A 16,714-nucleotide genomic window follows, 5' to 3' on the forward strand; every position below is an offset into this window, starting at 1 on the left:
ATGGCGTTAAGAGATGAGAGCAGGCACGGCAAAGCGACGCACAAGCTTCTCTATACTGAGGAGAAAGGATACAGGCGAGGAGAAGGGGGCGAGGTTTAGACCGGAGCAGGCTGAATCATTAATGGGAGGGGGTGGGGGGGGGGGGTGTTAAGGGTTTCAGGGTCTCACAGCCAAAAAAGTGTCAACAATGAACAATAGTTAGTGCGTGATGATTGGGTGGACGTGGTCACGGGCTCAAAACACGGGTCGTCGTCAGCACCTTTTCGCATGATCTTCGTTTCAGATTTCAGAAATAGGATTTGCCCTGGCATTCTATGTCCTACGTGCCCTTTATAGCTAAGGCCTTAACACCCCCACACCCCCCCGCAAGCCAAACGTCTTAAATCTCCCGCTAACTAAATGCCCATCTCAAAAAAAGGAACGTGAGAAGAGCACGGCGGATTTCCTGTTATAGATTTGCGCTTAGCAGGGTTCATTGTTTTTTTTTTGTTTTTTTTTTTTTTTATCCGAAATTTTGCGATGTGGAGACGTCGTTGGATGTACTCGCTGATGGCTTGACGTGTTTTCCGCCGAGACCGAATCTTCCTGCGTTTTCGATCGATGGCCGAAGGAAAGATAAGCCTTGTGGCGGTTTTTTCTTTCTTTCCCCCTTTCGTTTATCAGCTGCGCACATGTGCTTGCAGCAAGCCCAGCCCAAATGGCCTGCAATGCAGTGGTTCTGCAGTGCGCGCACACACACACACACACACACACAGCACAGTTTTATAGGACAGGAACAGCATTTGAATGGGGGAGAGAACAGAGATGACCTCGTATTACCTACCCTACGTTCAAGCCAATCAAAAAAAAAAAAGGCTGATATAAATTTCCAAACAGCCAATCAGAGTCATCTATACCAGGCTCGGCGAAGGGAGCCGGGGGGCACTGACGAGCAGATGTTTTGCGACGTGACCAGGACAAGCGAGGCGGTTTTTTTTTTGGGGCGGATGAACAGACGAATGTGCTAAAATAAAACAGACAGATGAGAAGCAACAACGCCAAAGAGTCCAACAGCAGTGCAAGTGGAGTGAAAACATGTCCATACGAACCTGGCTTTTAAACCCTGGCCTGTCAAAAGAACAGTCAAACGTCACACAAAACGGAAGAAAAAAACGGCCAGACTCTACATCTCTCTACTATTCACACTGACTTAAGATTTTATATAAGCTAATGCAAACTTTTCTCTTTTCACACTACATGACGACAGTGGCCGTGTCAGGCGTACACAAGCCGACTGTCGGTCTGTAGTTGTAAAGACAAAAAAAAAAGAAATGATTATATTGTCCAAACAGGTATAAAATTGGGTACACTCCCACAAGGATAGAGTGTTTGGTGGAAAGAGAGAGGGAGGTGTGCAATGTGCTGCTAATAACCCAGTGAGAGAAGTGTGCGAGAGGAAGTGAGGAAAATGGAGGGGGTTAGGAGATTAAACAAACATGGGGGTCTAGAAGAGTCAGAGAGAGAGTCAGAGAGAGTCAGAGAGAGAGAGAGAGAGAGAGAGAGAGAGAGAGAGAGAGGAGAGCGAGCGAGAGAGAGAGAGAGAGAGAGAGAGCGAGCGAGAGAGAGAGAGAGAGAGTGTGTCAGAGAGAGATGAAACTTTGATATGACGCTGTGTGTTGATGTATGAATCCACCTGCTGGAGGTCGACCGATCGATTCTACGCGCCCATTCCTACCTGTAATAAACAGCATGTGGTGTCGGTGACTAGCCTCTAGAGGCCGCTCTTGTAATAACCGACCTGGAAAAACTATCGGTATATAAATTTTTGCCATAAATGATCGATCCAGCAATCGACTATCGGTAACGATTAACCGTTGATATCCAAGGGGTTACCATGAAGATGTGTGTTCTGGTGTATTATTATTTTAATAGTAAAAGCTCATGATACCTACTAAAAATACACTAACAGTAGTTATCTTTTATTTATTTATCTGAACAGTGCACCTCAACAGTGAAGGAACTGTAATGAATGGACATTCGGTAACACCCAGTTGAGGATGAGTCTGGTTTTTGTAAATAATGAGCACGATTAGAAGTCAAAATTCCTTCGCGCATTTTTGAGGGATTGTCTGGAGTTCCCCTGTGCACAATTTATTAAAGCTTAATGTCCCAAACTGGCACACACACACCATGACGGAGAGAGCAGTTCCGGCACCAGTGTGTAGTTTCCAGAGCAGATGGAAAATTACTTCCGACCTTTCCTCTACAGAACATTCTTGGATTCAGCTTTCAAACTCTGCGAGTGTGTGTGTGTGTGTGTGTGTGTGTGTGTGCGCTTTAATTAGGACTCCGTGACACTTATAATACCAGAATACCATTTAAAAAATTTCATTACATCTGTAAATCATCTCGTGTTCGTTGGGATCAATGGGAGTTTCCAGAACGACACACTCGAAACGGAAGATTCAGGAAATGTGTCCGTTTTTGTGCGTGTTGCACATGAGAGGCCTCACTGCTTAAAAACAAGACCTGTTTCTGATGTTCCTCACGTTCCCGAAACAAGTCGCAATAAAAAAACTAAACTAAACTAAAAAAAAAAGTAAGTGGTATGTGGTGTTTTAGGAGAAAGAAGAAAAGATAGATAGATAGAGAGAGAGAGAGAGAGAGAGAGAGAGAGAGAGAGAGAGAGAGAGAGAGAGAGAGAGAGAGATCGATCGATCGATCCCGGAGGATCAGACCAATTTGTGTGTGTTAGAGCTCTAACATTAAAGCTGCCCAGTGCACATCTCCCACACTTTTTCAGGTTATTGGTGACAAACATGAGAGAGAGGGTTATATAATTAAAGATGAGCTACAAGTATGACTGCTACCAAGGTAACACATGCAAAAGAAAAAAAAAAAAAAGTTAGGAAGAAATCAGAGATAAAAGACAGATTTGAATAATAAAAAAAAAATCCGATTTGAAAACCACAGATCTCTAACTGCCTACAGATCACACACAATGTGCGGCATAGGAGGGGCGCAGAAAAGCAAGAGTAGGACACACACACACACACACACACACACACACACACACACACACACACTCGTGGGGGTAAAAGTCACTGTCGCAGCAGTGAAAAATAGCGCTGGCGCTGCCTGCTGTGGGTTCCAGGTTCCAGAGCAGGACGCTGAAGGGCAAATCCGTGTTCGGTGTGTGAATCTGCCGATGGACTGATATACCCGTGCTCAAAACTAATCCTTATTAGGTATGGCTTAGGGACACGGTAGCCATCATCACACCAGGCACTGCAGAGTCTCTGCATCGCTCAGTGCGTATGTGTGTGTGTGTGCTGTCTACGTCCCTCTGTAGACAATAGCGCAGGAGAATGAAGTTCTTCCTTCAGGCAGCTGCCAGGCCACGTCTCGGTTCTCCAGCTCTCTCTGCAATCCGAACGGAACTAAAAATAAGTCTATAAATTTGCTTCTTTTTTTTGTTTTGTTTTATTGGCACCAGCATTTAAATCTAAAATAAGCAATCGGTGTAGCTTTCTGGGTGAGTTCTAGCACTGGAACTTGAACATACGATTGAAGCCAATAAATGGCTAATTTAATTCTGGTTAAAAAAATTATAAGAAAAACAGGTCGGAGGCTGAACATACACTAAATGGACAAAAGTTTGTGGACGCCTGACTAAGATCTGTGGGGGGTTTTTTAGCGTCTCATTCCGCATTGAAGTATCCATTCGCCGTTATAAAAACCTCCAAACTTCTGAGGAGATGTTTGGCCAGATCTTGTGGAGAGTTGCGCTCCTTCAAACACAAAGTAATGTTAGGTACTGATGCAGGTGAGGTGAGGAAGCCTAGCGGTTCAATAGAATTGACTCGTGAAGAAATCCATCGACGTGCTGGAAAAAGGTTGGGTCTCCTAGTTCCAGTGAAATTTCATGGATCCAAACAGAGTCTATAGAATTGTGTGCCTCCAACTTTGTGATTAAAAGTTTGGGGAAGAACTACAACTTTTTGTAGTCTGGTGTACCATTACTTTTGTGGATATAGTGTATTATATAAAATAAAGAACTTAAAAAAAAAAAAAAAAAAAAAAAAAACGAGAGCGGAGAGAGCTACATAGAGACGAGGGGGCGGTCCGGCATACTGAACTCTGAATGAAAGACAAGAGGGGTAATTTAAAAAAAGATTAAGGAGAAAAAAAAAAAGCTGCCTGCGATATTGTTTACATGCCTAGTCAGCAAATAATGCAGTCCCAGTTGCACAAGCACCATGCCAGCACATAATGACAGAGGGTACTGTACACCGAATCACTGTGTTGGAGAGACAGAGATAGAACATGTGAAAGAGACAGAAGAGGTGTGTGCAAGGAACAGAGACAGAAAGAGAGTAAAAGTTTGAGAGAGAGAGAGAGAGAGAGAGAGAGAGAGAGAGAGAGAGAGAGAAGATAAGAGTGAGATAAGCGTTACAAGGAGCCCCTAAAAAGACAGGAGTAGAAGAGCAGAGCGTGCAGATACAAACCGGGTCAGAGCTGCTTAGCTAATTGGGGCCAATTCGCTGCAGGAGAGAAATGTCGAACACCCCAAGTTGTGTACAATACTGTAAATATCTGAAATTACTGTCCTACACAGACACTAACACAAAAAAACAAAACACATACACAGATCACTGGAGTGCAATCTCTCACTCACACACACACACACACACACAGTCAGCCATTTTACATACACACATTCAGGAACACACTCAGACTCTTATACTCTCTTTGTGGAGTGGAGAACACACTAAACATACAGCGCAACCAAAAAGTCTTTAATGGTCATCTACTAAGTAGATGGAGAAGCTCCAAATCAGCACTAGAGAGCTGTGAAGAAAGATCTTGGCAGGTCCTTACACGGCAGCTGGAAGAATTTCGTTCCTGACACTCCGTGGCCCAGGTTGCTCGATCGCCAAATTAGCATGCTCCTGCGTGAAACGCTGCTTTTGTAACGCCAACAATTTGAGTAATCGATGCGACATTGCAACCAACAAAACGTTTTTTTGTGGGATAAGCCAAGGTGTACAATATCTAATCAGAAAGTGTCAGGAAAAAGGGAACCTTGTAGCAAAATTTGTCATGTTGAAGCGTGGTGGTGGAGGCTCAGACATAGCTCTCTGAGCTAGTCATAGCTCAGGGGGTTCATACGTTGGACTTCTGATAAGCAGGTCGTGAGCTCATATTCCAGCAATGCCAAACCGCCCACGTCTTTGACCTCGAATTAATGGCTTAGTGGTGTAAATAAGATAACTGGGAGTCACCCTTTTGGAAAAGGGCATCAGATAAACTGTTGTAAATTGTTTTAATAATAAAAGTGGAATAAAAAGGCCAAATAAGGAGGTACTTGGCTGCAAGACACTTACCCTATAAAGTGCTGTATTATGAGCTGGAAACATTTCCATTTTTTTTTTTTATTTCATTAGAATTTTGCTGGTTGTCAAGTCGCATTAAATGGTGGAAAAGGATGCGATTAGTTTTACATTATAAAAAAACTTCAATTGGTGCACAGGCTTTGTATAGGCACTTTACATGCAAAAACTTTTTTTGTTTGTTTGTTTGTTTGGAATAAAACAAGTCTATTATTTATAGTGTACTAATTAATAAGTCGAACGTTGGCTTGATTGATGTTGGGTGTGAACCTTCTACAGTGCCACTGGTTTGGCTTTATATTAGTCAAGTCTACTAATGTGATACTACTGTAATATTGTTTTCTGAACACTTTAAATGAGTTGGTGCATGTAGTTAATATTAGCATTCTAACGTTGGTTAAATAGAGATAGTGTGCCGTCCACTCCACGCTTTTAAAAATCGATAAAAACACAAGTCACAATGACATGGACAGGGTTGTAAGCATGATCTCTCACACACACACACACACACACACACACACACACACACACACACACACACACACACACACACACACACACACACACACACACACACACACACTTCCACAAATACACACAGCACTTATATCTGTGATCAAAGTAAAATGGTTTGCGGGTTGATCACAGTGATTGGTACAATCCAACAGCAGCTCTTCTCTCCTCCACCATGCGACTATGGTGACGACACTGATGGAAGGGAGAAAGAGCTGAGGGGGACTTTATGGGGGTTTTGGAAAGACATTTTACATGTAAAAAGGGAATTTTTGGGTGGGGTAGGGTGGTGGGTTTACGATCAATCAAATTGGGTATGGCACTAAAAAGGGGCGGGGGTGACAACAGAGGAGGTGTGGCTATGTACGCTTGACTGCACCAATCATCCACTCGTACAGACAATCAGTCGTGGATCTAATCCAATGGTATGAGGTGAGAGGCGTGACCTTACCGGTTCTATGGGCTTGTCCAGGGAGGCCTGTTCCAACTCCAACTGGCCCTCGTCATACCGGTCAAAGTGATTTCCACCCTGCGGTCACAAAATGTCCAGTCAATTAAACAAAATAATAATGAAAAAATAAATAAATAAATAAATAATAATAATAATAAGCATTCATGCACGCTTGAGACTTTACCCGAGATGGAAAACGATGCAGCTATAGGTACTGAGCTAAAACCTGTGCAGGTATCCCAGATCGGCAAAACAAAGAAAAACTGGCCTGCACATGTAAATTCTTATGCTCCGTCCTTTCGCCAAGAAGGCCGGTGGTGCGAGACACACAACCCGGATAATCGAGTCAGAATAATGAGAGCACTTTCAGAAGGTAAATCTCTGATATATCGAGAGACTAAAACACGAGCGAGTCATAAATTAATTCAAAATAGGGTTGCAAATTTACAGGAATGTTCCATGTAAATTGATTGGGAATTTATTGTAGTTAACTTAAATGTAGTTTAAAGAATAAAAAAGGGGGGAAAAAAACATGCATTCCTCTATTACATAACACACATCCTGAATCCTGCACACAAAATAATGTAAAAAATAAATACATTTAATTAGCCTCCCTACCTCCCTCCCTCCCACCCACACCTCTTTAGGCGTCTGCGCTGTGGGCAACAAACCTCAATGACGTTCCAATGACAAATCAGTCATTCAAACCCCTGCCCTTGTCTCATCTACATGCGAACCGACCCACACTCCTACACAAGAGTCAAAACCATGAGAATAGGGATCAATTCAAACTGCTCCCATTTCTTTACTATCGGAATTATGCTGCCGAGGGCCACGAATTAATGAGGTTTAACACGCTGACACGGATACGGACCCCGCCCGACACAGACCCTCATCCGAGTGCGCAGTCTTTCATTACGTCGCCCGGTCGAGTCTAAATTAGAAATCTGCCTACCGACAGCCCTTATAAATAAACACAGGGTAGAGATTAAACTCTGTGTCTGAAGCATGAAAGATATTGAACAATGTCTTACAATCCGTGTCCATTTCCTTCCCTAACCAAGGTCACGCTTCTTAAAAACACTACAGGCGTCAGTCTGAGAAATAACAATGGCTAAATACAGCTACCTGCGTGCGTGTCACTACAGCGGTGTATGTTTACTAACCAGTACAAAAGTACACGGAACAGAGTCTCAACACCGAGCACAGTAAGACGTGCGCAAAAAAAAAATTTGGCATAATCCAGCCGCGACCTTTCGTTTCAAACGAGACCGAAATGAGGGGAAAAGAAAAACACGTTCGTTTTTCGGATTTGGCAGGAGGGCTGTGTGGGCTTTGATTTAATAACAACCATTAGTGGGTGCGGCGGATGAGACTTTCGCAAGTGTGTATCGTGGCACAGAAATTTAACTTCGTCATCAAAGCTCACGCGATATCTGAGCCCTGCGGGTCGCTACAGAGGACGACAGAGTTTAGATGTTTGCGCCTCGCTAGGTGACTTCAAAGCGCTGCTGCGCTGCTCGGGAGTCTTCAGAGGCGTGTTCATGGAGAGAAAAACCCAGCTTTCAGCATTTACCTCAAAAGTGCTCTCATCGGCGAAATATACTTTTATATAACGTTCGGCTTGCATGAATTTATTTTACGTTTATTGCACTTCGGCGCGTGGTTTCAAAAAACTGATATCACGAGTTGATTGGAATGCGTTACTCCATACAGTGATTAGTTTGACACCAAAAATTGCTTTAAAAGGCATCCAAACGGTGTTTAGTAAGCTTGAGGATTTTGCTCTTCAGCAGGTTTCTTATGATCTTCCAGTCCATCAAAACCGACAAGAGTTTTCGTGTGTACAGAAGAATTGTGCATTGTGATGCTGGGACATGTCTCCTAGTTCAAGTGAAGAGGCTGGCACATTTTTGGGGGAACAATAAATACCAACTATCATCACGGCTATCGTTCTCTGATGTTCTCCCTTGTCCGTGCTGTCAAACAGACAAAGGCGTGAAATGTCTACACAAAAAAAAACATGACCTAGACAGGAATTCAACAGGCATCTCCGCCGCAGGTCAACACAAAGCTCTATGTGCATTACACAGCACCATTCTCACACCCAATATCACAATACAACGTAAATTTACAACATAAATAAATAAAAGTTATAGTCTTTAAAGAAACGCTGTCAGGATCTAATTTCAGGGGTGTAGCTGCTCACAGTTCCACATAAGCACTGGTACGCAACCTGTGTGTTTATTTACGGTTTAGCGTTTATATCCTGGTGAAATGTTCATGCAATAGCCAAATTATCCAATATTGGTGCATGTCTGGCCACAACCCTTTCTTTTCCTCCCTTCGAACAAGTTTGATAGTAGATGTCTGAAAAAGGCCAAGAAAAGGCAAAGAGTTCCAAATCAACAGAAACCCTATACCACGTGTCAAACTCAAGCTTAAAAGTTTTGAGTGTCTAAAAATAAATTAAGAGCGTGCTTTGACCAAAAACTACATTTCCCACAATGCCTTTCGACTACGCTAGCCGCGGCAGTGTCCATGCCAACGAGTGGAATTGAGATATAAATAATGATCCCAAAATGTCCAGAAAGAGAAAAGTTGATGCAGACGGAAGACTGTTTCAAGAAAGATGGGAAGGCGAATACTTGTTTGTGCTTCAAGGAGAAAGACCGGTATGTCTTTTGTGTTACGAGGGGGTGTCGGTTGTCAAAGAGTATAATCTGCGTCGACATTTTGACACCAAACACGGAGCTAAGTACGCTAAAGCTAGCCTTCAAGAAAAGCAACAAATTGCCCAAGAATTAAAAGGCAAACTGCGGTCGCAGCAGAGTTTGTTCATGAAATCCACAGCCAAAAACGAGGCCACGATGAAAGCTAGCTTTATTGTGGCTGAAGAACTCGCCCACGCTTCCAAGTCTTTTTCAGAGGGAGCGTTTTTGAAGCAGTGCATGCTGAAGGTCTGTGAGCAGGTGTGTCCCGACCAGTTACAGACTTTTAAAAATGTCAGTTTATCAAGAAACACCATCGCCGAACGAGTGAAGGAACTAGCAGAAAATCTTACAACACAGCTGGCCGAGGAGACACGCAGCTACACAGCTTTTTCATTAGCTGTTGATGAAAGCACAGATAACACGGACACAGCGCAGTTATCAATTTTTATTAGAGCCGTAAATTCGGACCTCTCTATCACTGAGGAGCTGTTGGATGTGGCTGCAATGCATGGGACCACGACGGGACAGGACATTTTTGATGCGGTGGAGAAGTCCGTAAGTAAAAATGCATTGCAGTGGGAAAACTTGGTAGGATTAACTACAGACGGTGCACCGGCAATGTGTGGAGGAAAAGTGGGCTTGAACTGTCACACGCCTCTGATAACGTATCATTGCATTATCCATCAAGAAGCTTTGTGTGGGAAGGTGCTGGGGATGGAGGACATTGTGACCACAGTCCTGAAAACAGTGAACTTCATTCGGGCGCGTGGCCTGAATCACCGTCAGTTCCAGCAGTTTTTGCTGGAGATGGGCTTGGAACACAGGGATGTGCTGTACCATACAGAAGTGCGGTGGCTGAGTAGGAGCAAAGTCCTCAAGCGATTTTTTGAGCTCAGGGAAGACATTGCTCTTTTTATGCAGAGTAAAGGAAAACTCATGTCTGAACTATCAGATCCAAAGTGGATGTGTGACTTTGCGGTGTTGTGTGGCATAACCGACCATCTCGCCCAGCTGAATCAGAAGCTGCAGGGACGCAAACAAGTCATCACGCAGATGTCCGACACGATCACGGCTTTCCGGCGTAGATTGGACTTATGGATGTGGCAAGTGAAACAGGACAATCTTCTCCACTTTCCTGTTTGTCAAAGCATGTCAGCCTCATTTCCCGAGACTTTTTCATGTGCTCAGTTGGCTACCAAACTGAGCTGGTTAAAGACTGAGTTTGATCGGCGCTTCTCTGACTTCAGAGCACAACAGTCTGGCTTTGACATCTTTGCCAATCCTTTCACCTCCGATGTCTGCACTGTACCCCAACACCTTCAGATGGAGCTAATTGAGCTTCAAAGCGACAGTGGCCTGAGAGCAAAGTTCCAGGATGCTGCAATCCAGGACTTATACCGTCTGCTGCCCCCTGGTTTGATCCCACAGTTTCGACTTCATGCTGCCCGTGTTCTGTCCATGTTTGGGAGCACCTATCTGTGCGAACAGTTTTTTTCCATAATGAATCTGAACGAAAACAAGCACAGATCACGCCTCATGGATGACAACCTCCATGCTGTTCTACGCATTGCCTCAGCACAGGACCTAAAACCAGACACTGACACACTGGCAACGGGAAAACGGTGTCAGACATCTGGTCGGAAAACACACAGGTAAGCATTTTTTTTTAAACTTAATTAAAATATAATAAAATGTAATTCAACCAAGAAGAAGAACAGCTAAACTGTGTGCAATTTAATGATTGTGCTTGGATTTTTTTTGTGTGTTTATCATTTTCAGAACATGATCAATCGATAGTAGAGAGAGAATCTACTTGGTATGTTCAAGGACAGGCAGCATCTCCTCATCAAAGACTAACCGAAAAACTTGACAATATAGTTGTGAACTGAGTCAACCTTTATTTTGGTATTTTTAGTTGATTACATATTATTTATGTGTAGCTGCTGTTGTAATTATTTAATGTTTGCAGGTCTTATGTGTGTATGCAGACAAATTGTCGTCATCAAACCATCAGTTGGATGCAAGGCTGTGTGCAGCCTTTTTTTGTAAAATGTGTCATACATGTTCTTTGCAGCTCAGTTTTATGTTATTTTTCTTTATTCACTTGGACAGTTTGATCCTTCATTAATGGAGTTATGTGGGTTTTTATAAGCTGACAAAATTTAAAAGGATTTATGTTAGAGCAACAAGCAAACATATGTTTTCTATGCAACTGTAATTGTCACTTGAATAAGTTATAATAAATAATTAGTTATTTAACATTAAGGAGTAGTTACATTTATTTTACATTACATTCGATTACATTTAGTTACATTTATAAGTTACATCTGGCCCTTTGAGGACAGCCATTATGCTAATGTGGCCCTCGGTGAAAATGAGTGACACCCCTGCCCTATACAAGTGGGGAGCCACGTCTGCACTGACCGCCTGGAGGCATATTTAAAAGATTAGCAAGATTAGCAAGTATCGGAGATACTTCAGAAAAGTCAGTCTATTAAGCCGGGAAGTGTCCGAAACACTCGGAGATCCTCGCAAATATACTCGCATTTAAAAGCGCGGTAGGGCATTCCACCCGAAAAAAACTTTCAAGAGAAAATTGGAATATTGTTTCTTTATCTTCAGAAAAAGGAGGGAAAAAAATAAAGAATCATCAGTAGGTCAACCGGTGCACTGGGAATACATTTATTTATACGTATGGTAACAAAACAAAGCGAATGTCAGAGGAAGTTCATTTCACTCAACTCTCTAGAAAGCTGTACTGTCATTGTGTTACGATCTGTTATGGGGAGAGAGAGAGAGAGAGAGAGAGAGAGAGAGAGAGAGAAAGAGAGAGAGAGAGAGAGAGAGAGAAAGAGAGAGAGAGAGAAGATTTGATCTCACACCAACCGGGCAGGCTGTCAACATGGCCGCAATGGAACGACGCCTGCGAAATGCCGCAGCTGTGCCGATCTCCTGACCAAAATCCATCGCTACTGAATATGGAGACGGGGAAATAAAGATCATCCAAATTAGAAAAAGCAATCTGGGCGAGAGGTGAGCCAGTAAATTCCGAGCCGACCGGCCAAAAAAAAAACCCATTAGTGCGACTTGAACACACGATGCGCCACCAAGGTTTTTATAAGGGCCTCATATAAATAACAAAATATGAATTGCAAATATACAAAAAAAAATGCATGAAAGCACATAGACACAACCCTCAGAGGTGAGAGACAAGTGGAACGGGGGCGGGGGGGGGATTCTGGCTACCAGTTCTTGGTGGATATTAAAATTCAGATAGCAGGGATGCAGTAATTTTCTTTGCGCCATGTCAACTTCTTCGGTTAGGTTCATGGCGAAATCTGTTTCCACAGATTCCTAAGTGTCCAGAAAACAATCCTAAAATGTTTTGATTTTAAGTGCGCTACTTTAGTTAAAATCCTCACAATCGTTGGGTGGTCAGTTTTTCGGGAAGTCTTGATTTTGAGCCGGTTATTATTAGGAAATCCCGTTGTGGAAAAATCTAAAATTGAATGGGAGAAGCAAGGGGTGTTTGCTTCTGCAGTGAAAATGAAAAAAAAAAAAAAAAGAGCGGAAATAATAATAATAATAATAATAATAAAACAGCATTATAAGTACTTGGTAGCGAGAGGCGCAATCTCCAGGATGAACATGTAAACGTGGGCTTATGCAACGTGTGTTCAGTCCAAATCATTTTAGAATCTACCCAACATTAAAGTGCAACGTACAGTTTTTGAACATGCCAATACCATCCATTTGCTGTTATTATAACCTCCGCTCTTTTGTCAATGGATTTTGGAGTGTGCTTGTGGAGATTCAAACCATGTAAGCCAGATCTTCTAGGAGCTGACTGACAAGTTTGCGAGTTTTAGTTAAAAAAATCGCCTCCAAAAACGTCCTATAACGACTGTGTGCCTCCAACTTTGAGATAACTGTTTGGCTAAGAACTATATATGGCTGGAAAAGTCTGGCATCCCCATACTTTTGTCCATATAAAGTAGTTGGGATGATTAGATTAGACTCTACTTTGTCATTGTGCAAACAACATGTACAGAGCCAATGAAACGCAGTTAGTGTACAAGTAGCAAAATAATATGTTAAATGGAGGCAAACTTGAAAAGACACTGAGCCTAGAGGTGTTCGGGTGCCACCATCTTGGTCTTGGTCGTTTTTATGCATTGATAAATGCAATGATTTTTCCTTTTTGAATTGTAAAGCAAATATTGATTAACCCATTATAATAAATGTAACTAATTTATATTACGTTTCTTCAAACTAAAAAAAGATACAATAAAATTCACAACAATCATAAAATCAACAGACAGATAACATTATCTCTACTCCAATTCTGACTTTCTAACTACCTACCTCTCTGTAGATACAAAGAAAGTAATGACTTCACCGCTAACATAAAACCAAGGAGTCTATTTATGGTTGTTACAGAAAAATAGCATCTGTTTCCTCTATTAGAGAGACATAGGGTTGAGAAGGAAAAAAAATACAGCAACTGCAGTTGGCCGACCAAACACGTTTCACGATGAACCGAGCTGAACATTTGTTCGGCGTAAAAGACCATCTGTCTGCAGATAACAAGTATCTTGTTGAGGCGTCTCTGAGGTAGGTGGCTAAAAAGCTGAATATCCAAACCATGTGGCCCGGGTTAACATGCAACGTACACCGCAGAACAACACCAAAACGAAAGAAAGAAAAAAAGAACCTTAAAGAATATCTATCCATTCTTTACTCTGCTTTATGTACAAGGTGGCATCTGACATGAGGCAAATGTTTCATCTTTCATTCAGACTGAAGTGGAGCTTTTTAAAACCGGTGTATGTATAACGAGCTCAATAGCATTCATTCGATTCAAACAAACACACACACATGTTGGAGAAGCACCAAGACCGAAAAGCAAGAGATTTTCAGCATTATAAGCACAAACCTGCAATTTGCTATGCAAAAGGAACACAAGAGAGGCTTTGTGCTTTGTAAAGCTGAGCGAGATGCATTCAGCATATAAAACAGTGGCAAGCTTTCAATTCTACAACTTCCACCATTAGCAACAGGTCTGATCAATTGTTACGTGCCAAATATAGCAAGTTCTTTTTATTAATGACATTCCTGCACACAATTATTGATCACAAACCAATGGTTTTCGAACAATCGATCAATGATCACCACTGTTTACAACGAACAACTATAATTCACCAGCATTCCAAACCACCAATCACAAAACAACACTGTTCCAAATGACCAATCACCTCTTCTTCTTCCGGCTGCTCTCATTAGGGTTCGCCACAGCCGATCATCAATTACTGACCAATCACTAACCACCGGTATTCCGAATGATCAATCACCAGTATTCCAAATTATCCATTACTAATCACTGTTGGCACTTTTCCATTATTCCAAATGATTCATAACTTGGTTTATTCCAGGGACCAATCACTAATCTCCATTATTCCAAATGGCCAATCACTAATCACCATTTAACTAAACTATTAAATCACTAATTAACACTTACCAATGATCTATGACTAATCTCCATTATTCAAATTGACCAATCAAAAGTTTGTCCCTATGACCAATCACTAATCACCAGTATTCCAAATGGCAAATCACTGATACATCCGAGTGGCCAATCACTAATGTCTATTATTCTAAACAACCAATCACCAGTATTTCAAATTATCCATTACTGAACACTGTTCGCACTTTTCCATTATTCCAAATAATTCATCACTGGTTTGTCCCAGTGACCAATCACTAATCTCCATTATTCTAAATTATCAATCACTAATCAACACTTTTACTAATGGCCTATGACTAATCTCCAGTATTCAAATTGACCAAAGGTTTGTCCCTATGACCAATCACTAATCACCAGTATTCCAAATGACCACACATCATTGTGCCCAACAATGAATCAATAAAATAACTACTATTCCCAAAAACTCACCACTGACCACCATGTATTTCAAACCATAATCAGTATTAATCACAATGACCAATCGAGATTCACCAGTATTCCAAATGACCAAACATGATGGGGGCCCCAAAGACCAAGCAACAACCCGTATTATTCTCAACAACCCGTCAGCACATATTTTAACAATCACTAACCACCATTATCTATAATTCATAAGCAAGTTATTCCATCTGTAACTGTCTCCTTTGCACAAATTCGTTCACACTGCATTCTTTATAGAAAAGGCAGTCGTTTAAAATAAATCAATTGCTCGTTCGTGGGGCCGTGACCGAACAGGACACGCTTCGAACAAGCTACAGCCTATTAGTGTCTAATCCTACTACTCCATTTCTATAAACCTTCTTCAGGCAACATAAAATCCTGATCTAATGAATATGCAAGTATTATGCAAATTAATTTTGTGACGTCAATCTGTAAATTCTAGGCTAGAAAATGCATTCGTACTTTCCCCTTAAAACACTATAGTGTGTGTGTGTGTGTGTGTGTGTGTGTGTGTCATGGTGTATATCTCTCAAGAACCTGCAGCCTGTCATCCTTCCCCTCCCCTCATGCTAGTCAAACACACATCCAGCTAGCATGATTACCTGCAAACTCATGGTTTAAATCTTCCAGTTGTATTATTTTATTCGGGTTTTTTTGTTTTGTTTTGTTTTCATTCAAATAAATCCCAGATTTCTGATGCTTTGAGATAAAGCTAGTTTTCCTACAAATCATATAAAATGCGACAACAAAAGGGAGAATCCATAGACGGATTAGCAAAACCTTATAAACTAGCCTAACCAACAAACAATAACATTATTATTGGATTTTGTTTTTGGAAAATATTCTAATAAAAATATGCAAATGTGAAAAAAAAAAAGTGAATTCTGGAATTAATATCATATTCGATCTTACGCTCTTATTCGCTGTTTATTATATATAATAAATAACATTTCAGACTCACTTTTATAATAAACAGCGGCTATTAAAACAGACGAAATTCTTAACGACAATTCGAAATGCTAATAAAAGGTTTTCCTCGACTTCTTTATGAATAATGCAGTGTTTCTGTGAAACATCAGCTCTAAAGTGTTAGCTACGAAGCTCTTTCTCTACTGCTAGTACATCGTATGCTAACATGCTAACGGCTAACTCTCTGAAGCTAAGCGATTCTCAAATCTCTTCAGAAATTACCTGAAATGGTTCATAATTGCTGCAAAACAACCACCGCGCAACATTTATGCCTTTTATTCCCAACCGTCGTCTTATTTTTACCTGAAAATCACGTTCCTCGTTGAACCTTGAAAATCTGTCAGCCATTTTGTCTTCCCTTCCGCTCGCTCTCTCTCTCTCTCTCTCTCTAACGAGTCTCTCCTTCCTCTCAGAGTCTGCGCGCAGGCAACGCCCACAATAGGAAAATCGACCAATGGCAGAACGAGTCAGATTGATTGATGGGTGAATTGTCCAATAAGATTCTACAGACGGAATGCCTTTCAATAACAGCGCATTTCTGTCTAGGAAATGGACGTCCAAATTATATATATATTATTTTTATTTTTAAAAATATCTCTAATTTTAAATACTTTCATTTAATAGTTAAATTAAATCATGAATCGTTTATTTTTTTAATTTTATTCGGGCAATACTTCGATAAATGTCCACCGCAACTGGTACTGTACAGTTAAAAACCCACAGATGGATC

At 41.4% G+C, this 16,714-nt stretch overlaps 1 protein-coding gene across 13 annotated transcripts in view; it reads right to left on the reverse strand.

Moving 5' to 3' along the window:
• Positions 1-16,390, reverse strand: part of gpatch8 (G patch domain containing 8) — a 32,466-nt gene extending 16,076 nt beyond the window's left edge. For 4 of the 13 annotated variants that reach the window (XM_083567201.1, XM_083567206.1, XM_083567198.1 and 1 more), the window contains exons 1-3: positions 16,288-16,349; positions 6,337-6,414; positions 1,089-1,107 (exon numbers count right to left, since the gene is read on the reverse strand). Coding sequence is in view for 2 of the 13 variants with exons in the window: in XM_083567195.1 (XP_083423321.1) it covers positions 6,337-6,414; positions 11,931-12,017 (165 nt within the window). In the remaining 11 variants the exon portion in view is untranslated. Of the gene's footprint in view, positions 1-1,088; positions 1,108-4,487; positions 4,524-6,336; positions 6,415-11,930; positions 12,020-13,764; positions 14,431-14,743 lie in introns of those variants that run through there. The other 9 variants (XM_083567200.1, XM_083567205.1, XM_083567208.1 and 6 more) reach the window with 8 other exon arrangements.
• Positions 16,391-16,714: the final 324 nt, after the last annotated feature.

The sequence above is a fragment of the Silurus aristotelis genome (assembly GCF_946808225.1).
Source record: "Silurus aristotelis genome assembly, chromosome: 17".
Classification (NCBI taxonomy): Eukaryota; Metazoa; Chordata; class Actinopteri; order Siluriformes; family Siluridae; genus Silurus; species Silurus aristotelis.